The 17,677-nt window shown below is 42.6% G+C and overlaps 1 protein-coding gene across 1 annotated transcript in view; it reads right to left on the reverse strand.

The window, feature by feature from the left end:
• The window catches only part of LOC310779456 (scavenger receptor cysteine-rich domain-containing protein DMBT1-like), a gene marked incomplete at both ends in the record, with an annotated part of 74,509 nt that extends 64,264 nt beyond the window's left edge, over positions 1-10,245 (reverse strand). The window contains 3 exons of the mRNA XM_083639989.1: positions 937-1,254; positions 5,568-5,891; positions 9,804-10,245. Of these exons, the coding sequence (XP_083496115.1) occupies positions 937-1,254; positions 5,568-5,891; positions 9,804-10,245 (1,084 nt within the window). The remainder of the gene's footprint in view (positions 1-936; positions 1,255-5,567; positions 5,892-9,803) is intronic.
• Between the last annotated feature and the right edge of the window lie 7,432 nt (positions 10,246-17,677).

Below are 17,677 nucleotides of genomic sequence, written 5' to 3' on the forward strand. Positions count from 1 at the left end.
CCTATGTTCCCCGGGTCCTATATTCCCCGGGTCCTATGTTCCCCGTTTTTGTGGGACCGGGGAACATAAAACCCTTCCTAACCTCCCCAAGACCCTAACCCAAAACCTAACCTCTCCCACCCCTCACGCCTAAACCTAAGGTCGGCATTGCGGGTGGTCGGCATAGCGGATAGACACCCCAAATGTTACGGAGAGTGTTAAAAACGGGGAACATAGGACCCGGGGAACATAGGACCCGGGGAACATAGGGATGACCCCGCTCCCGAAGGTCATGTCAGCTAATGTCGGAGTGAGTAGCCTACTTACATAACAATACTTAAATCAGCCTTTTCATTCTTTCAGTGTTTATTACTTCATGTTACCATTCTCGGTGAAGTAGTGGAAAGCCCCTAGACAACGAATGATGCCAAGTTAATTAATGATGCATTTCTGCCGACCCGTATCATTATGTTGGCCCGTGTGGGATTGAGATAATGAACACTAATGCGAATTGTAACGCATGGCAAACTGCGTTAAGCAGGTCTCTGGGTGTTTTTGTCATATTTCGGCTACAGGAAGGGCGCTATAACAAGCAGCCAAACTTATAGTCCTCTTGGCGCCCCAGTTGACATAGACAATTGAAACTTGGTATGTAGCTCTCATTTAGTATGCAGAACAAATCTCCAATTTGGACCCATAAGGTCCATCTGGGTGGATTGTCCACCATCTTGGGAATTTCCTGATTATTGTGTCCAAATGTGCCACTTCCTCTAAACTCCATTTAGTAATAATGTTCAAAACACAATCTATTCTTTTGACTGTACATTTGGCTTATTGTGCGGCGAGATGATGTCCACTCTGTGTGGTTTACATTACTACTCACATATAAAGTAAATCCACCAGTTATATGTCAGTAATAACATCTGTAATGTACTTAAAGAATAGAGACACATTTACCTTCACAGATCACAGCGGCGTCTTCATTGTGACCACAGTTGTTGGTGCCAAACCCTGGATGTCTACAGTCTGTTATTGATGACTCACTTCCTGAACAGGTGACATCATCCAGCCAGATGGGCCCTCTGCCCTGTCCAAAACGTGCACTCGGTGGTGCTGCCAGGACTCTGCCACAACCCAGCTGTCTACACACCACCTGAGCATCAAGCAGGTCCCAGTCATCATCACACACTGTCCCCCACTGTCCAAGGTGGAAGACCTCCACTCTGCCAGAACAGGAGCTGTTCCCTCCATTGGCCAGGCGGACCTGCACCTCAGCTGCAGTGATGTGTGCTGCTGCTGCTGTGCTGCTGCTGCTGCTGGCTATCACCTGAGTGACGTCAGTGGAAAATGGTCTTGAAGGAGATGTTGTTGGAGGGCTTGTTGAAGGTGCTGTCATCTTGACTTCTATTCAAAATGAAAAACAAGCAGTGCAACAATGAACGTGTCATAGTTGACTAGTTTTCATACAGTTCAGAGGGAGAACATAATTCCCCCAGTTGTTTTGATATGGAACAGATATGTATGTATGTTCTTGTAGCATTAAAATGAATAGATGAAATTAGCATGTCAATATATTGGAGTGATATTGGCACAGTAAGCATTAGAACAATAGTCTGACATCACAAGCTTGTAGACAGGGAGCACTCGTTAGGAACAAACAAAAGTAGAGCACGCACATCCACTCAGCATTGCAGGTGCAGGACAACAGACCATCAACATAGGTTCAAAAGTAGAGTCTGCACACTGCATTGTAGACTTAACTCCCAGTTAAATAAACTGGGAGTTAAGTCTACAATGCAGTGTGTGGACTCTACTTTTTAACCAGCACTCGTTAGGAACCCATTGTTTTTAACAATTCTTCTTATTCTTCACACATTGTACTTGGCCCTAGCTGCAGCATGTGATTGGTCTTTTGTGGGCAGTGGTGGCCTAAAGGTTAAAAAAGCGAACTTGTGACTGGAAGGTTAACCCCAACCGCACTAGTGGAGCTGCTCAGTATAAAATAAAGGTTAAAAAAAGTTTTCAAATTTGACACAAACATGGAAAACTGCATTAAGCAAGTCTCCAAGCGGTTTTGTTACATTTCTGCTACAAGGGTGGTATAACATGCAGCGAAACATAAACAGTCCTCGTGGGCACCCCGTTTGACCTATTGAAACTTAGCACAGCACTTAGTATGTCAAACAAATCTGGGTAACGCTTTAGAATACAGCCCGCAAATAAGCATGTAGTTAGAGTATAACAACGGGGTTTAGGGCTGTAGTTATAGTCTAACTACGGGGTTTAAGGAGTGAATTATAAGATCTGTACTTATAGTCTAACTACGGGGTTTAAGGAGTGTAGTTATAGTATAACAACGGGGTTTAAGGAGTGTAGTTATGGTATAACAACGGGGTTTAAGGAGTGTAGTTATAGTCTAACAACAGGGTTTAAGGAGTGTAGTTAGAGTATAACAACAGGTTTAAGGAGTGTAGTTAGAGTATAACAACGGGGTTTAAGGAGTGTAGTTAGAGTATAACAACGGGGTTTAAGGAGTGAAAAAATACTTTAACTAGAGGGTAACAAGATCTGTACTTATAGTCTAACTACGGGGTCGCGGGCTGTATTATGAAGCAGGGGACAAATGTTTGTACTTATAGGCTAATTACGGGGTACCACACTGTACTTACAGGGTAACTACGGGGTTTAAGGAGTGTAGTTAGAGTATAACAACGGGGTTTAAGGAGTGTAGTTAGAGTATAACAACAGGGTTTAAGGAGTGTAGTTAGAGTATAACAACGGGGTTTAAGGAGTGTAGTTAGAGTATAACAACGGGGTTTAAGGAGTGTAGTTAGAGTATAACAACGGGTTTAAGGAGTGTAGTTAGAGTATAACAACGGGGTTTAAGGAGTGTAGTTAGAGTATAACAACGGGGTTTAAGGAGTCTAGTTAGAGTATAACAACGGGGTTTAAGGAGTCTAGTTAGAGTATAACAACGGGGTTTAAGGAGTGTAGTTAGAGTATAACAACGGGGTTTAAGGAGTCTAGTTAGAGTATAACAACGGGGTTTAAGGAGTCTAGTTAGAGTCTAACAATGGGGTTTAAGGAGTGTAGTTAGAGTATAACAACGGGGTTTAAGGAGTGTAGTTAGAGTATAACAACGAGGTTTAAGGAGTCTAGTTAGAGTATAACAATGGGGTTTAAGGAGTGTAGTTAGAGTATAACAACGGGGTTTAAGGTGTCTAGTTAGAGTATAACAACGGGGTTTAAGGAGTCTAGTTAGAGTATAACAACGGGGTTTAAGGAGTCTAGTTAGAGTATAACAACGGGGTTTAAGGAGTCTAGTTAGAGTATAACAACGGGGTTTAAGGAGTGTAGTTAGAGTATAACAACGGGGTTTAAGGAGTCTAGTTAGAGTATAACAACAGGGTTTAAGGAGTCTAGTTAGAGTATAACAACGGGGTTTAAGGAGTCTAGTTAGAGTATAACAACAGGGTTTAAGGAGTCTAGTTAGAGTATAACAACGGGGTTTAAGGAGTCTAGTTAGAGTATAACAACGGGGTTTAAGGAGTCTAGTTAGAGTCTAACTTAAACTTAAACCCCGTTGTTATACTCTAACTACACTCCTTAAACCCTGTTGTTATACTCTAACTACACTCCTTAAACCCCATAGTTACCCTGTAAGTACAGTGTGGTACCCCGTAATTAGCCTATAAGTACAAACATTTGTCCCCTGCTTCATAATACAGCCCGCGACCCCGTAGTTAGACTAAGTACAGATCTTGTTACCCTCTAGTTAAAGTATTTTTTCACTCCTTAAACCCCGTTGTTATACTCTAACTACACTCCTTAAACCCTGTTGTTATACTCTAACTACACTCCTTAAACCCCATTGTTATACTCTAACTACACTCCTTAAACCCCGTTGTTATACTCTAACTAGACTCCTTAAACCCCATTGTTATACTCTAACTAGACTCCTTAAACCCCGTTGTTATACTCTAACTAGACTCCTTAAACCCCGTTGTTATACTCTAACTAGACTCCTTAAACCCTGTTGTTATACTCTAACTAGACTCCTTAAACCCCGTTGTTATACTCTAACTAGACTCCTTAAACCCTGTTGTTATACTCTAACTACACTCCTTAAACCCCGTTGTTATACTCTAACTACACTCCTTAAACCCCGTTGTTATACTCTAACTACACTCCTTAAACCCCGTTGTTATACTCTAACTACACTCCTTAAACCCCGTTGTTAGACTATAACTACACTCCTTAAACCCCGTTGTTATACTCTAACTAGACTCCTTAAACCCCGTTGTTATACTCTAACTAGACTCCTTAAACCCCGTTGTTATACTCTAACTACACTCCTTAAACCCCGTAGTTACCCTGTAAGTACAGTGTGGTACCCCGTAATTAGCCTATAAGTACAAACATTTGTCCCCTGCTTCATAATACAGCCCGCGACCCCGTAGTTAGACTATAAGTACAGATCTTGTTACCCTCTAGTTAAAGTATTTTTTCACCCCTTAAACCCCGTTGTTATACTCTAACTACACTCCTTAAACCCCGTTGGTATACTCTAACTACACTCCTTAAACCCGTTGTTATACTCTAACTACACTCCTTAAACCCTGTTGTTAGACTATAACTACACTCCTTAAACCCCGTTGTTATACCATAACTACACTCCTTAAACCCCGTTGTTATACTATAACTACACTCCTTAAACCCCGTAGTTAGACTATAAGTACAGATCTTATAATTCACTCCTTAAACCCCGTAGTTAGACTATAACTACAGCCCTAAACCCCGTTGTTATACTCTAACTACATGCTTATTTGCGGGCTGTATTCTAAAGCGTTACCCAAATCTGCAATTGGAAGCAATGGTGTCCATCTGGGTAATTTGTCCACCATCTTGGAAATTTTGAAAAACTGTTGAAAATCCTCTCCTCGAACTGTAAGTCCAAATGACAACAAATTTGGTATGCATGGCCGATGGACATGCCCAAATCATTTAAAGTGGCAGAGTTATTAGCCAATCAGACTTTCACACAATTCAATGGATCAGAAGGACAATGCACAGTGGCCTATGACCTTGAAACTAGGTGGGCACATCAGTGACAACACTTTACAGCCGCACCACGTTTGGTGCTGGTAGCCCAACAAACCATTTCAATTTGTGCTAAGTTTTCCATTTGTGCTGCTGGTGCCGGCTATCACCAGAGTGATGTTAGCAATTGTCATTGCTGGAGATGGGTCTGTAGTAACTTTGGTGTTGCCTGCTGGTCAAACCAAAAGAAAAATGTCCGTGAACCACATCGCTAGGTAGGCCCCACTGACACCAAATCTAACAAGGAAATGTCCCTTTTTCCACCCACAGTTCTTCCTGATAATTGTGTGCAAAGGTGCCACTTCCTCTAAACTCCATTCAGTAATAACGTTCAAAACACAATCTATTATTTTGAGTGTAAATTTGGTTTATTGTGCAGCGAGATGATGTCCACTCTGTGTGGTTTAAATTACTGCTCACATATAAAGTAAATCCACCAGTTATATGTGAGTAATAACATCTGTAATGTACTTAAAGAATAGAGACACATTTACCTTCACAGATCACAGCAGCGTCTTCATTGTGACCACAGTTGTGGGTCCCAAACCCTGGATGTCTACAGTCTGTTATTGATGACTCACTTCCTGAACAGGTGACATCATCCAGCCAGATGGGGCCTCTGCCCTGTCCAAAACGTGCACCCTGTGGTGCTGCCAGGACTCTGCCACAACCCAGCTGTCTACACACCACCTGAGCATCAAGCAGGTCCCAGTCATCATCACACACTGTCCCCCACTGTCCAAGGTGGAAGACCTCCACTCTGCCAGAACAGAAGCTGTTCCCGCCATCGGCCAGGCGGACCTGCACCTCAGCTGCAGTGATGTGTGCTGCTGCTGCTGTGCTGCTGCTGCTGCTGCTGGCTATCACCTGAGTGACGTCAGTGGAAAATGGTCTTGAAGGAGATGTTGTTGGAGGGCTTGTTGAAGGTGCTGCCATGTTGACTTCTATTCAAAATGAAAAACAAGCAGTGCAACAATGAACGTGTCATAGTTGACTAGTGTTCATACAGTTCAGAGGGAGAACATAATTCCCCCAGTTGTTTTGATATGGAACAGATATGTATGTATGTTCTTGTAGCATTAAAATGAATAGATGAAATTAGCATGTCAATATATTGGAGTGATATTGGCACAGTAAGCATTAGAACAATAGTCTGACATCACAAGCTTGTAGACAGGGAGCACTCGTTACGAACAAACAAAAGTAGAGCACGCACATCCACTCAGCATTGCAGGTGCAGGACAACAGACCATCAACATAGGTTAAAAAGTAGAGTCTGCACACTGCATTGTAGACTTAACTCCCAGTTAAATAAACTGGGAGTTAAGTCTACAATGCAGTGTGTGGACTCTACTTTTTAACCAGCACTCGTTAGGAACCCATTGTTTTTAACAATTCTTCTTATTCTTCACACATTGTACTTGGCCCTAGCTCCATCATGTGATTGGTCTTTTGTGGGCAGTGGTGGCCTAAAGGTTAGAAAAGCGAACTTGTGACTGGAAGGTTAACCCCAACCGCACTAGTGGAGCTGCTCAGTATAAAATAAAGGTTAAAAAAAGTTTTAAAATTTGACACAAACATGGCAAACTGCAAGTCTCCAAGCGGTTTTGTTACATTTCTGCTACAAGGGGGGTATAACATGCAGCGAAACATAAACAGTCCTCGTGGGCAAAAGTTTGACCTATTGAAACTTGATATGTAGCACTTAGTATGTCAAACAAATCTGCAATTGGAAGCAATGGTGTCCATCTGGGTAATTTGTCAACCATCTTGGAAATTTTGAAAAACTGTTGAAAATCCTCTCCTCGAACTGTAAGTCCAAATGACAACAAATTTGGTATGCATGGCTGATGGACATGCCCAAATCATTTAAAGTGGCAGAGTTATTAGCCAATCAGACTTTCACACAATTCAACGGATCAGAAGTACACTGCACTGTGGCCTATGACCTTGAAACTAGGTGGGCACATCAGTGACAACAGCTTACAGCCGCAACACGTTTGGTGCTTGTAGCCCAAAAAACCATTTCAATTTGTGCTAAGCTAAGCTTTCCATTTGTGCTGCTGGTGCCAGCTATCACCAGAGTGATGTTAGCAATTGTGATTGCTGGAGATGGGTCTGTAGTAACTTTGGTGTTGCCTGCTGGTCAAACCAAAAGAAAAATGTCCGTGAACCACATCGCTAGGTAGGCCCCACTGACACCAAATCTAACAAGGAAATGTCCCTTTTCCACCCACAGTTCTTCCTGATAATTCAACCCGATCTCCAAAAAAATTGTAAAATAGCAACGTTTGTGGACATACGTTGGTATTTTACGATGTCGGCTAAGAAATTGTAAAATGGGAACGTATGCGTCTACAGCGGTGGGCGTGGTTTGGGCGTGTTTTACGGAGATTTTCTGTTTCTAACCCCTCCCCCTACTCTAATCCTCACCCTAACCACTCAGAACGTTACTATTTTACATTTTTCGAGCCGAAATTGTAAAATAGCAACGTTGGTCCATATCGTTGGTATTATACAATTTTCTAAGAGACTGTGTTGGATAATTGTGTGCAAAGGTGCCACTTTCTCTAAACTCCATTTAGTAATAATGTTCACAACAAAATCTATTATTTTGACTGTACATTTGGCTTATTGTGCAGAACATGATGTCCACTCTGTGTGGTTTACATTAATGCTCACATAAAGTAAATCCACCAGTTATATGTGAGTAATAACATCTGTAATGTACTTAAAAAATAGAGACACATTTACCTTCACAGATCACAGCAGCGTATTCACGGTGGACACAGTTGTTGGTGCCAAACCCTGGATGTCTACAGTCTGTTATTGATGACTCACTTCCTGAACAGATGACATCATCCAGCCAGATGGGCCCTCTGCCCTGTCCAAAACGTGCACTCGGTGGTGCTGCCAGGACTCTGCCACAACCCAGCTGTCTACACACCACCTGAGCATCAAGCAGGTCCCAGTTATCATCACACACTGTCCCCCACTGTCCAAGGTGGAAGACCTCCACTCTGCCAGAACAGGAGCTGTTCCCTCCATCGGCCAGGCGGACCTGCACCTCAGCTGCAGTGATGTGTGCTGCTGCTGCTGTGCTGCTGCTGCTGCTGCTGCTGCTGGTTATCACCTGAGTGACGTCAGTGGAAAATGGTCTTGAAGGAGTTGCTGTTGGAGGGCTTGTTGGAGCTGCTGTCATGTTGACTTCTGTTCAAAATGAAAAACAAGCAGTGCAACAATGAACGTGTCATAGTTGACTAGTGTTCATACAGTTCAGAGGGAGAACATAATTCCCCCAGTTGTTTTGTTATGGAACAGATATGTATGTATGTTCTTGTAGCATTACAATAAATAGATGAAATTAGCATGTCAATATATTGGAGTGATATTGGCACAGTAAGCATTAGAACAATAGTCTGACATCACAAGCTTGTAGACAGGGAGCACTCGTTAGCAACAAACAAAAGTACAGCACGCACATCTACTCAGCATTGCAGGTGCAGGACAACAGACCATCAACATAGGTTAAAAAGTAGATTCTGCACACTGCATTGTAGACTTAACTCCCAGTTAAATAAACTGGGAGTTAAGTCTACAATGCAGTGTGTGGACTCTACTTTTTAACCAGCACTCGTTAGGAACCCATTGTTTTTAACAATTCTTCTTATTCTTCACACATTGTACTTGGCCCTAGCTCCATCATGTGATTGGTCTTTTGTGGGCAGTGGTGGCCTAAAGGTTAGAAAAGCGAACTTGTGACTGGAAGGTTAACCCCAACCACACTAGTGGAGCTGCTCAGTATAAAATAAAGGTTAAAAAAAGTTTTCAAATTTGACACAAACATGGCAAACTGCAAGTCTCCAAGCGGTTTTGTTACATTTCTGCTACAAGGGGGGTATAACATGCAGCGAAACATAAACAGTCCTCGTGGGCACCCCGTTTGACCTATTGAAACTTAGCACAGCACTTAGTATGTCAAACAAATCTGCAATTGGAAGCAATGGTGTCCATCTGGGTAATTTGTCCACCATCTTGGAAATTTTGAAAAACTGTTGAAAATCCTCTCCTCGAACTGTAAGTCCAAATGACAACAAATTTGGTATGCATGGCCGATGGACATGCCCAAATCATTTAAAGTGGCAGAGTTATTAGCCAATCAGACTTTCACACAATTCAATGGATCAGAAGGACAATGCACAGTGGCCTATGACCTTGAAACTAGGTGGGCACATCAGTGACAACACTTTACAGCCGCACCACGTTTGGTGCTGGTAGCCCAACAAACCATTTCAATTTGTGCTAAGTTTTCCATTTGTGCTGCTGGTGCCGGCTATCACCAGAGTGATGTTAGCAATTGTCATTGCTGGAGATGGGTCTGTAGTAACTTTGGTGTTGCCTGCTGGTCAAACCAAAAGAAAAATGTCTGTGAACCACATCGCTAGGTAGGCCCCACTGACACCAAATCTAACAAGGAAATGTCCCTTTTTCCACCCACAGTTCTTCCTGATAATTGTGTGCAAAGGTGCCACTTCCTCTAAACTCCATTTAGTAATAACGTTCAAAACACAATCTATTATTTTGAGTGTAAATTTGGTTTATTGTGCAGCGAGATGATGTCCACTCTGTGTGGTTTAAATTACTGCTCACATATCAAGTAAATCCACCAGTTATATGTGAGTAATAACATCTGTAATGTACTTAAAGAATAGAGACACATTTACCTTCACATATCACAGCAGCGTCTTCATTGTGACCACAGTTGTGGGTCCCAAACCCTCGATGTCTACAGTCTGTTATTGATGACTCACTTCCTGAACAGGTGACATCATCCAGCCAGATGGGGCCTCTGCCCTGTCCAAAACGTGCACCCTGTGGTGCTGCCAGGACTCTGCCACAACCCAGCTGTCTACACACCACCTGAGCATCAAGCAGGTCCCACTCATCATCACACACTGTCCCCCACTGTCCAAGGTGGAAGACCTCCACTCTGCCAGAACAGAAGCTGTTCCCGCCATCGGCCAGGCGGACCTGCACCTCAGCTGCAGTGATGTGTGCTGCTGCTGCTGTGCTGCTGCTGCTGCTGCTGGCTATTACCTGAGTGACGTCAGTGGAAAATGGTCTTGAAGGAGATGTTGTTGGAGGGCTTGTTGAAGGTGCTGCCATGTTGACTTCTATTCAAAATGAAAAACAAGCAGTGCAACAATGAACGTGTCATAGTTGACTAGTGTTCATACAGTTCAGAGGGAGAACATAATTCCCCCAGTTGTTTTGATATGGAACAGATATGTATGTATGTTCTTGTAGCATTAAAATGAATAGATAAAATTAGCATGTACATATTATTGGAGTGATATCTGCACAGTAAGAGAGCAAAAGTTTGGCATCACAAGCTTATAGACAGGGAGCACTCGTTAGGAACCCATTGTTTTTAATCAGATTCTTATAATTTTGCACATTGTAGCCTAATCGACTCTAGCTCAGCATGTCATTGGTCAAAGGTTTTTAAATTTGGTACAAACATGTGTTACAGTCCTTCTCACATGGTTATGCTAATATTTACTTCTATTTGCTATGACTGATTTATCTTTGATGTGTGTGGGTGTTCATTTAGAAGGATATAGAGGCACCCTTTATACCTCTATATGACCTCTGTGTCCATATGGTGCCTTTTTGGCCATAATGGGTTGCCATAGGCAGACTTAAATTGGATGCCGTGCTTGCACTAAGGGTTCAGTCTGGTCCCTACAGAAGAGGCGTTTGTGGCCCGCCATGCATCTTGTTGATAGTCTATACTAGTTTCCGTCTTGTTTTGTTTTGTTTTGTCACTTTTGTTCTGTCCCACTTATAGCGCAGGATGATTACTCTGGATTCCTCATGCAATCAACAGAGTGGAGCTGGCGCAGTGTCGTGGCCGGCCAGGATCGCTCCCGAGGGAGCGTACCTATGTTCCCCGGGTCCTATATTCCCCGGGTCCTATGTTCCCCGTTTTTGTGGTACCGGGGAACATAAAACCCTTCCTAACCTCCCCCAGACCCTAACCCAAAACCTAACCTCTCCCACCCCTCACGCCTAAACCTAAGGTCGGCATTGCGGGTGGTCGGCATAGCGGATAGACACCCCAAATGTTACGGAGAGTGTTAAAAACGGGGAACATAGGACCCGGGGAACATAGGACCCGGGGAACATAGGGATGACCCCGCTCCCGAAGGCCATGTCAGCTAATGTCGGAGTGAGTAGCCTACTTACATAACAATACTTAAATCAGCCTTTTCATTCTTTCAGTGTTTATTACTTCATGTTACCATTCTCGGTGAAGTAGTGGAAAGCCCCTAGACAACGAATGATGCCAAGTTAATTAATGATGCATTTCTGCCGACCCGTATCATTATGTTGGCCCGTGTGGGATTGAGATAATGAACACTAATGCGAATTGTAACGCATGGCAAACTGCGTTAAGCAGGTCTCTGGGTGTTTTTGTCATATTTCGGCTACAGGAAGGGCGCTATAACAAGCAGCCAAACTTATAGTCCTCTTGGCGCCCCAGTTGACATAGACAATTGAAACTTGGTATGTAGCTCTCATTTAGTATGCAGAACAAATCTCCAATTTGGACCCATAAGGTCCATCTGGGTGGATTGTCCACCATCTTGGGAATTTCCTGATTATTGTGTCCAAATGTGCCACTTCCTCTAAACTCCATTTAGTAATAATGTTCAAAACACAATCTATTCTTTTGACTGTACATTTGGCTTATTGTGCGGCGAGATGATGTCCACTCTGTGTGGTTTACATTACTACTCACATATAAAGTAAATCCACCAGTTATATGTCAGTAATAACATCTGTAATGTACTTAAAGAATAGAGACACATTTACCTTCACAGATCACAGCGGCGTCTTCATTGTGACCACAGTTGTTGGTGCCAAACCCTGGATGTCTACAGTCTGTTATTGATGACTCACTTCCTGAACAGGTGACATCATCCAGCCAGATGGGCCCTCTGCCCTGTCCAAAACGTGCACTCGGTGGTGCTGCCAGGACTCTGCCACAACCCAGCTGTCTACACACCACCTGAGCATCAAGCAGGTCCCAGTCATCATCACACACTGTCCCCCACTGTCCAAGGTGGAAGACCTCCACTCTGCCAGAACAGGAGCTGTTCCCTCCATTGGCCAGGCGGACCTGCACCTCAGCTGCAGTGATGTGTGCTGCTGCTGCTGTGCTGCTGCTGCTGCTGGCTATCACCTGAGTGACGTCAGTGGAAAATGGTCTTGAAGGAGATGTTGTTGGAGGGCTTGTTGAAGGTGCTGTCATCTTGACTTCTATTCAAAATGAAAAACAAGCAGTGCAACAATGAACGTGTCATAGTTGACTAGTTTTCATACAGTTCAGAGGGAGAACATAATTCCCCCAGTTGTTTTGATATGGAACAGATATGTATGTATGTTCTTGTAGCATTAAAATGAATAGATGAAATTAGCATGTCAATATATTGGAGTGATATTGGCACAGTAAGCATTAGAACAATAGTCTGACATCACAAGCTTGTAGACAGGGAGCACTCGTTAGGAACAAACAAAAGTAGAGCACGCACATCCACTCAGCATTGCAGGTGCAGGACAACAGACCATCAACTTAGGTTCAAAAGTAGAGTCTGCACACTGCATTGTAGACTTAACTCCCAGTTAAATAAACTGGGAGTTAAGTCTACAATGCAGTGTGTGGACTCTACTTTTTAACCAGCACTCGTTAGGAACCCATTGTTTTTAACAATTCTTCTTATTCTTCACACATTGTACTTGGCCCTAGCTGCAGCATGTGATTGGTCTTTTGTGGGCAGTGGTGGCCTAAAGGTTAAAAAAGCGAACTTGTGACTGGAAGGTTAACCCCAACCGCACTAGTGGAGCTGCTCAGTATAAAATAAAGGTTAAAAAAAGTTTTAAAATTTGACACAAACATGGCAAACTGCAAGTCTCCAAGCGGTTTTGTTACATTTCTGCTACAAGGGTGGTATAACATGCAGCGAAACATAAACAGTCCTCGTGGGCACCCCGTTTGACCTATTGAAACTTAGCACAGCACTTAGTATGTCAAACAAATCTGGGTAACGCTTTAGAATACAGCCCGCAAATAAGCATGTAGTTAGAGTATAACAACGGGGTTTAGGGCTGTAGTTATAGTCTAACTACGGGGTTTAAGGAGTGAATTATAAGATCTGTACTTATAGTCTAACTACGGGGTTTAAGGAGTGTAGTTATAGTATAACAACGGGGTTTAAGGAGTGTAGTTATGGTATAACAACGGGGTTTAAGGAGTGTAGTTATAGTCTAACAACAGGGTTTAAGGAGTGTAGTTAGAGTATAACAACAGGTTTAAGGAGTGTAGTTAGAGTATAACAACGGGGTTTAAGGAGTGTAGTTAGAGTATAACAACGGGGTTTAAGGAGTGAAAAAATACTTTAACTAGAGGGTAACAAGATCTGTACTTATAGTCTAACTACGGGGTCGCGGGCTGTATTATGAAGCAGGGGACAAATGTTTGTACTTATAGGCTAATTACGGGGTACCACACTGTACTTACAGGGTAACTACGGGGTTTAAGGAGTGTAGTTAGAGTATAACAACAGGGTTTAAGGAGTGTAGTTAGAGTATAACAACAGGGTTTAAGGAGTGTAGTTAGAGTATAACAACGGGGTTTAAGGAGTGTAGTTAGAGTATAACAACGGGGTTTAAGGAGTGTAGTTAGAGTATAACAACGGGGTTTAAGGAGTGTAGTTAGAGTATAACAACGGGGTTTAAGGAGTGTAGTTAGAGTATAACAACGGGGTTTAAGGAGTCTAGTTAGAGTATAACAACGGGGTTTAAGGAGTCTAGTTAGAGTATAACAACGGGGTTTAAGGAGTGTAGTTAGAGTATAACAACGGGGTTTAAGGAGTCTAGTTAGAGTATAACAACGGGGTTTAAGGAGTCTAGTTAGAGTCTAACAATGGGGTTTAAGGAGTGTAGTTAGAGTATAACAACGGGGTTTAAGGAGTGTAGTTAGAGTATAACAACGAGGTTTAAGGAGTCTAGTTAGAGTATAACAATGGGGTTTAAGGAGTGTAGTTAGAGTATAACAACGGGGTTTAAGGTGTCTAGTTAGAGTATAACAACGGGGTTTAAGGAGTCTAGTTAGAGTATAACAACGGGGTTTAAGGAGTCTAGTTAGAGTATAACAACGGGGTTTAAGGAGTCTAGTTAGAGTATAACAACGGGGTTTAAGGAGTGTAGTTAGAGTATAACAACGGGGTTTAAGGAGTCTAGTTAGAGTATAACAACAGGGTTTAAGGAGTCTAGTTAGAGTATAACAACGGGGTTTAAGGAGTCTAGTTAGAGTATAACAACGGGGTTTAAGGAGTCTAGTTAGAGTATAACAACGGGGTTTAAGGAGTCTAGTTAGAGTATAACAACGGGGTTTAAGGAGTCTAGTTAGAGTCTAACTTAAACTTAAACCCCGTTGTTATACTCTAACTACACTCCTTAAACCCTGTTGTTATACTCTAACTACACTCCTTAAACCCCATAGTTACCCTGTAAGTACAGTGTGGTACCCCGTAATTAGCCTATAAGTACAAACATTTGTCCCCTGCTTCATAATACAGCCCGCGACCCCGTAGTTAGACTAAGTACAGATCTTGTTACCCTCTAGTTAAAGTATTTTTTCACTCCTTAAACCCCGTTGTTATACTCTAACTACACTCCTTAAACCCTGTTGTTATACTCTAACTACACTCCTTAAACCCCATTGTTATACTCTAACTACACTCCTTAAACCCCGTTGTTATACTCTAACTAGACTCCTTAAACCCCATTGTTATACTCTAACTAGACTCCTTAAACCCCGTTGTTATACTCTAACTAGACTCCTTAAACCCCGTTGTTATACTCTAACTAGACTCCTTAAACCCTGTTGTTATACTCTAACTAGACTCCTTAAACCCCGTTGTTATACTCTAACTAGACTCCTTAAACCCTGTTGTTATACTCTAACTACACTCCTTAAACCCCGTTGTTATACTCTAACTATACTCCTTAAACCCCGTTGTTATACTCTAACTACACTCCTTAAACCCCGTTGTTAGACTATAACTACACTCCTTAAACCCTGTTGTTATACTCTAACTAGACTCCTTAAACCCCGTTGTTATACTCTAACTACACTCCTTAAACCCCGTTGTTATACTCTAACTACACTCCTTAAACCCCGTTGTTAGACTATAACTACACTCCTTAAACCCCGTTGTTATACTCTAACTAGACTCCTTAAACCCCGTTGTTATACTCTAACTAGACTCCTTAAACCCCGTTGTTATACTCTAACTACACTCCTTAAACCCCGTAGTTACCCTGTAAGTACAGTGTGGTACCCCGTAATTAGCCTATAAGTACAAACATTTGTCCCCTGCTTCATAATACAGCCCGCGACCCCGTAGTTAGACTATAAGTACAGATCTTGTTACCCTCTAGTTAAAGTATTTTTTCACCCCTTAAACCCCGTTGTTATACTCTAACTACACTCCTTAAACCCCGTTGGTATACTCTAACTACACTCCTTAAACCCGTTGTTATACTCTAACTACACTCCTTAAACCCTGTTGTTAGACTATAACTACACTCCTTAAACCCCGTTGTTATACCATAACTACACTCCTTAAACCCCGTTGTTATACTATAACTACACTCCTTAAACCCCGTAGTTAGACTATAAGTACAGATCTTATAATTCACTCCTTAAACCCCGTAGTTAGACTATAACTACAGCCCTAAACCCCGTTGTTATACTCTAACTACATGCTTATTTGCGGGCTGTATTCTAAAGCGTTACCCAAATCTGCAATTGGAAGCAATGGTGTCCATCTGGGTAATTTGTCCACCATCTTGGAAATTTTGAAAAACTGTTGAAAATCCTCTCCTCGAACTGTAAGTCCAAATGACAACAAATTTGGTATGCATGGCCGATGGACATGCCCAAATCATTTAAAGTGGCAGAGTTATTAACCAATCAGACTTCACACAATTCAATGGATCAGAAGGACAATGCACAGTGGCCTATGACCTTGAAACTAGGTGGGCACATCAGTGACAACACTTTACAGCCGCACCACGTTTGGTGCTGGTAGCCCAACAAACCATTTCAATTTGTGCTAAGTTTTCCATTTGTGCTGCTGGTGCCGGCTATCACCAGAGTGATGTTAGCAATTGTCATTGCTGGAGATGGGTCTGTAGTAACTTTGGTGTTGCCTGCTGGTCAAACCAAAAGAAAAATGTCTGTGAACCACATCGCTAGGTAGGCCCCACTGACACCAAATCTAACAAGGAAATGTCCCTTTTTCCACCCACAGTTCTTCCTGATAATTGTGTGCAAAGGTGCCACTTCCTCTAAACTCCATTTAGTAATAACGTTCAAAACACAATCTATTATTTTGAGTGTAAATTTGGTTTATTGTGCAGCGAGATGATGTCCACTCTGTGTGGTTTAAATTACTGATCACATATCAAGTAAATCCACCAGTTATATGTGAGTAATAACATCTGTAATGTACTTAAAGAATAGAGACACATTTACCTTCACAGATCACAGCAGCGTCTTCATTGTGACCACAGTTGTGGGTCCCAAACCCTCGATGTCTACAGTCTGTTATTGATGACTCACTTCCTGAACAGGTGACATCATCCAGCCAGATGGGGCCTCTGCCCTGTCCAAAACGTGCACCCTGTGGTGCTGCCAGGACTCTGCCACAACCCAGCTGTCTACACACCACCTGAGCATCAAGCAGGTCCCACTCATCATCACACACTGTCCCCCACTGTCCAAGGTGGAAGACCTCCACTCTGCCAGAACAGAAGCTGTTCCCGCCATCGGCCAGGCGGACCTGCACCTCAGCTGCAGTGATGTGTGCTGCTGCTGCTGTGCTGCTGCTGCTGCTGCTGGCTATTACCTGAGTGACGTCAGTGGAAAATGGTCTTGAAGGAGATGTTGTTGGAGGGCTTGTTGAAGGTGCTGCAATGTTGACTTCTATTCAAAATGAAAAACAAGCAGTGCAACAATGAACGTGTCATAGTTGACTCAACACAGTCTCTTAGAAAAACGTATAATACCAACGATGTGGACCAACGTTGCTATTTTACAATTTCGGCTCGAAAAACGTAAAATATTAACGTTCCGAGTGGTTAGGGTGAGGATTAGAGTAGGGGGAGGGGTTAGAAACAGAAAATCTCCATAAAACACGCCCAAACCCCGCCCACCGCTGTAGACGCATACGTTCCCATTTTACAATTTCTTAGCCGACATCGTAAAATAGCAACGTTTGTCCACAAACGTGCCTATTTTACGTTTTTTTTGGAGATCGGGTTGAGTTGACTAGTGTTCATACAGTTCAGAGGGAGAACATAATTCCCCCAGTTGTTTTGATATGGAACAGATATGTATGTATGTTCTTGTAGCATTAAAATGAATAGATGAAATTAGCATGTACATATTATTGGAGTGATATCTGCACAGTAAGAGAGCAAAAGTTTGGCATCACAAGCTTATAGACAGGGAGCACTCGTTAGG

This window comes from Poromitra crassiceps, assembly GCF_964638095.1.
Source record: "Poromitra crassiceps genome assembly, chromosome: 7".
In the NCBI taxonomy this organism is placed as follows: domain Eukaryota; kingdom Metazoa; phylum Chordata; class Actinopteri; order Beryciformes; family Melamphaidae; genus Poromitra; species Poromitra crassiceps.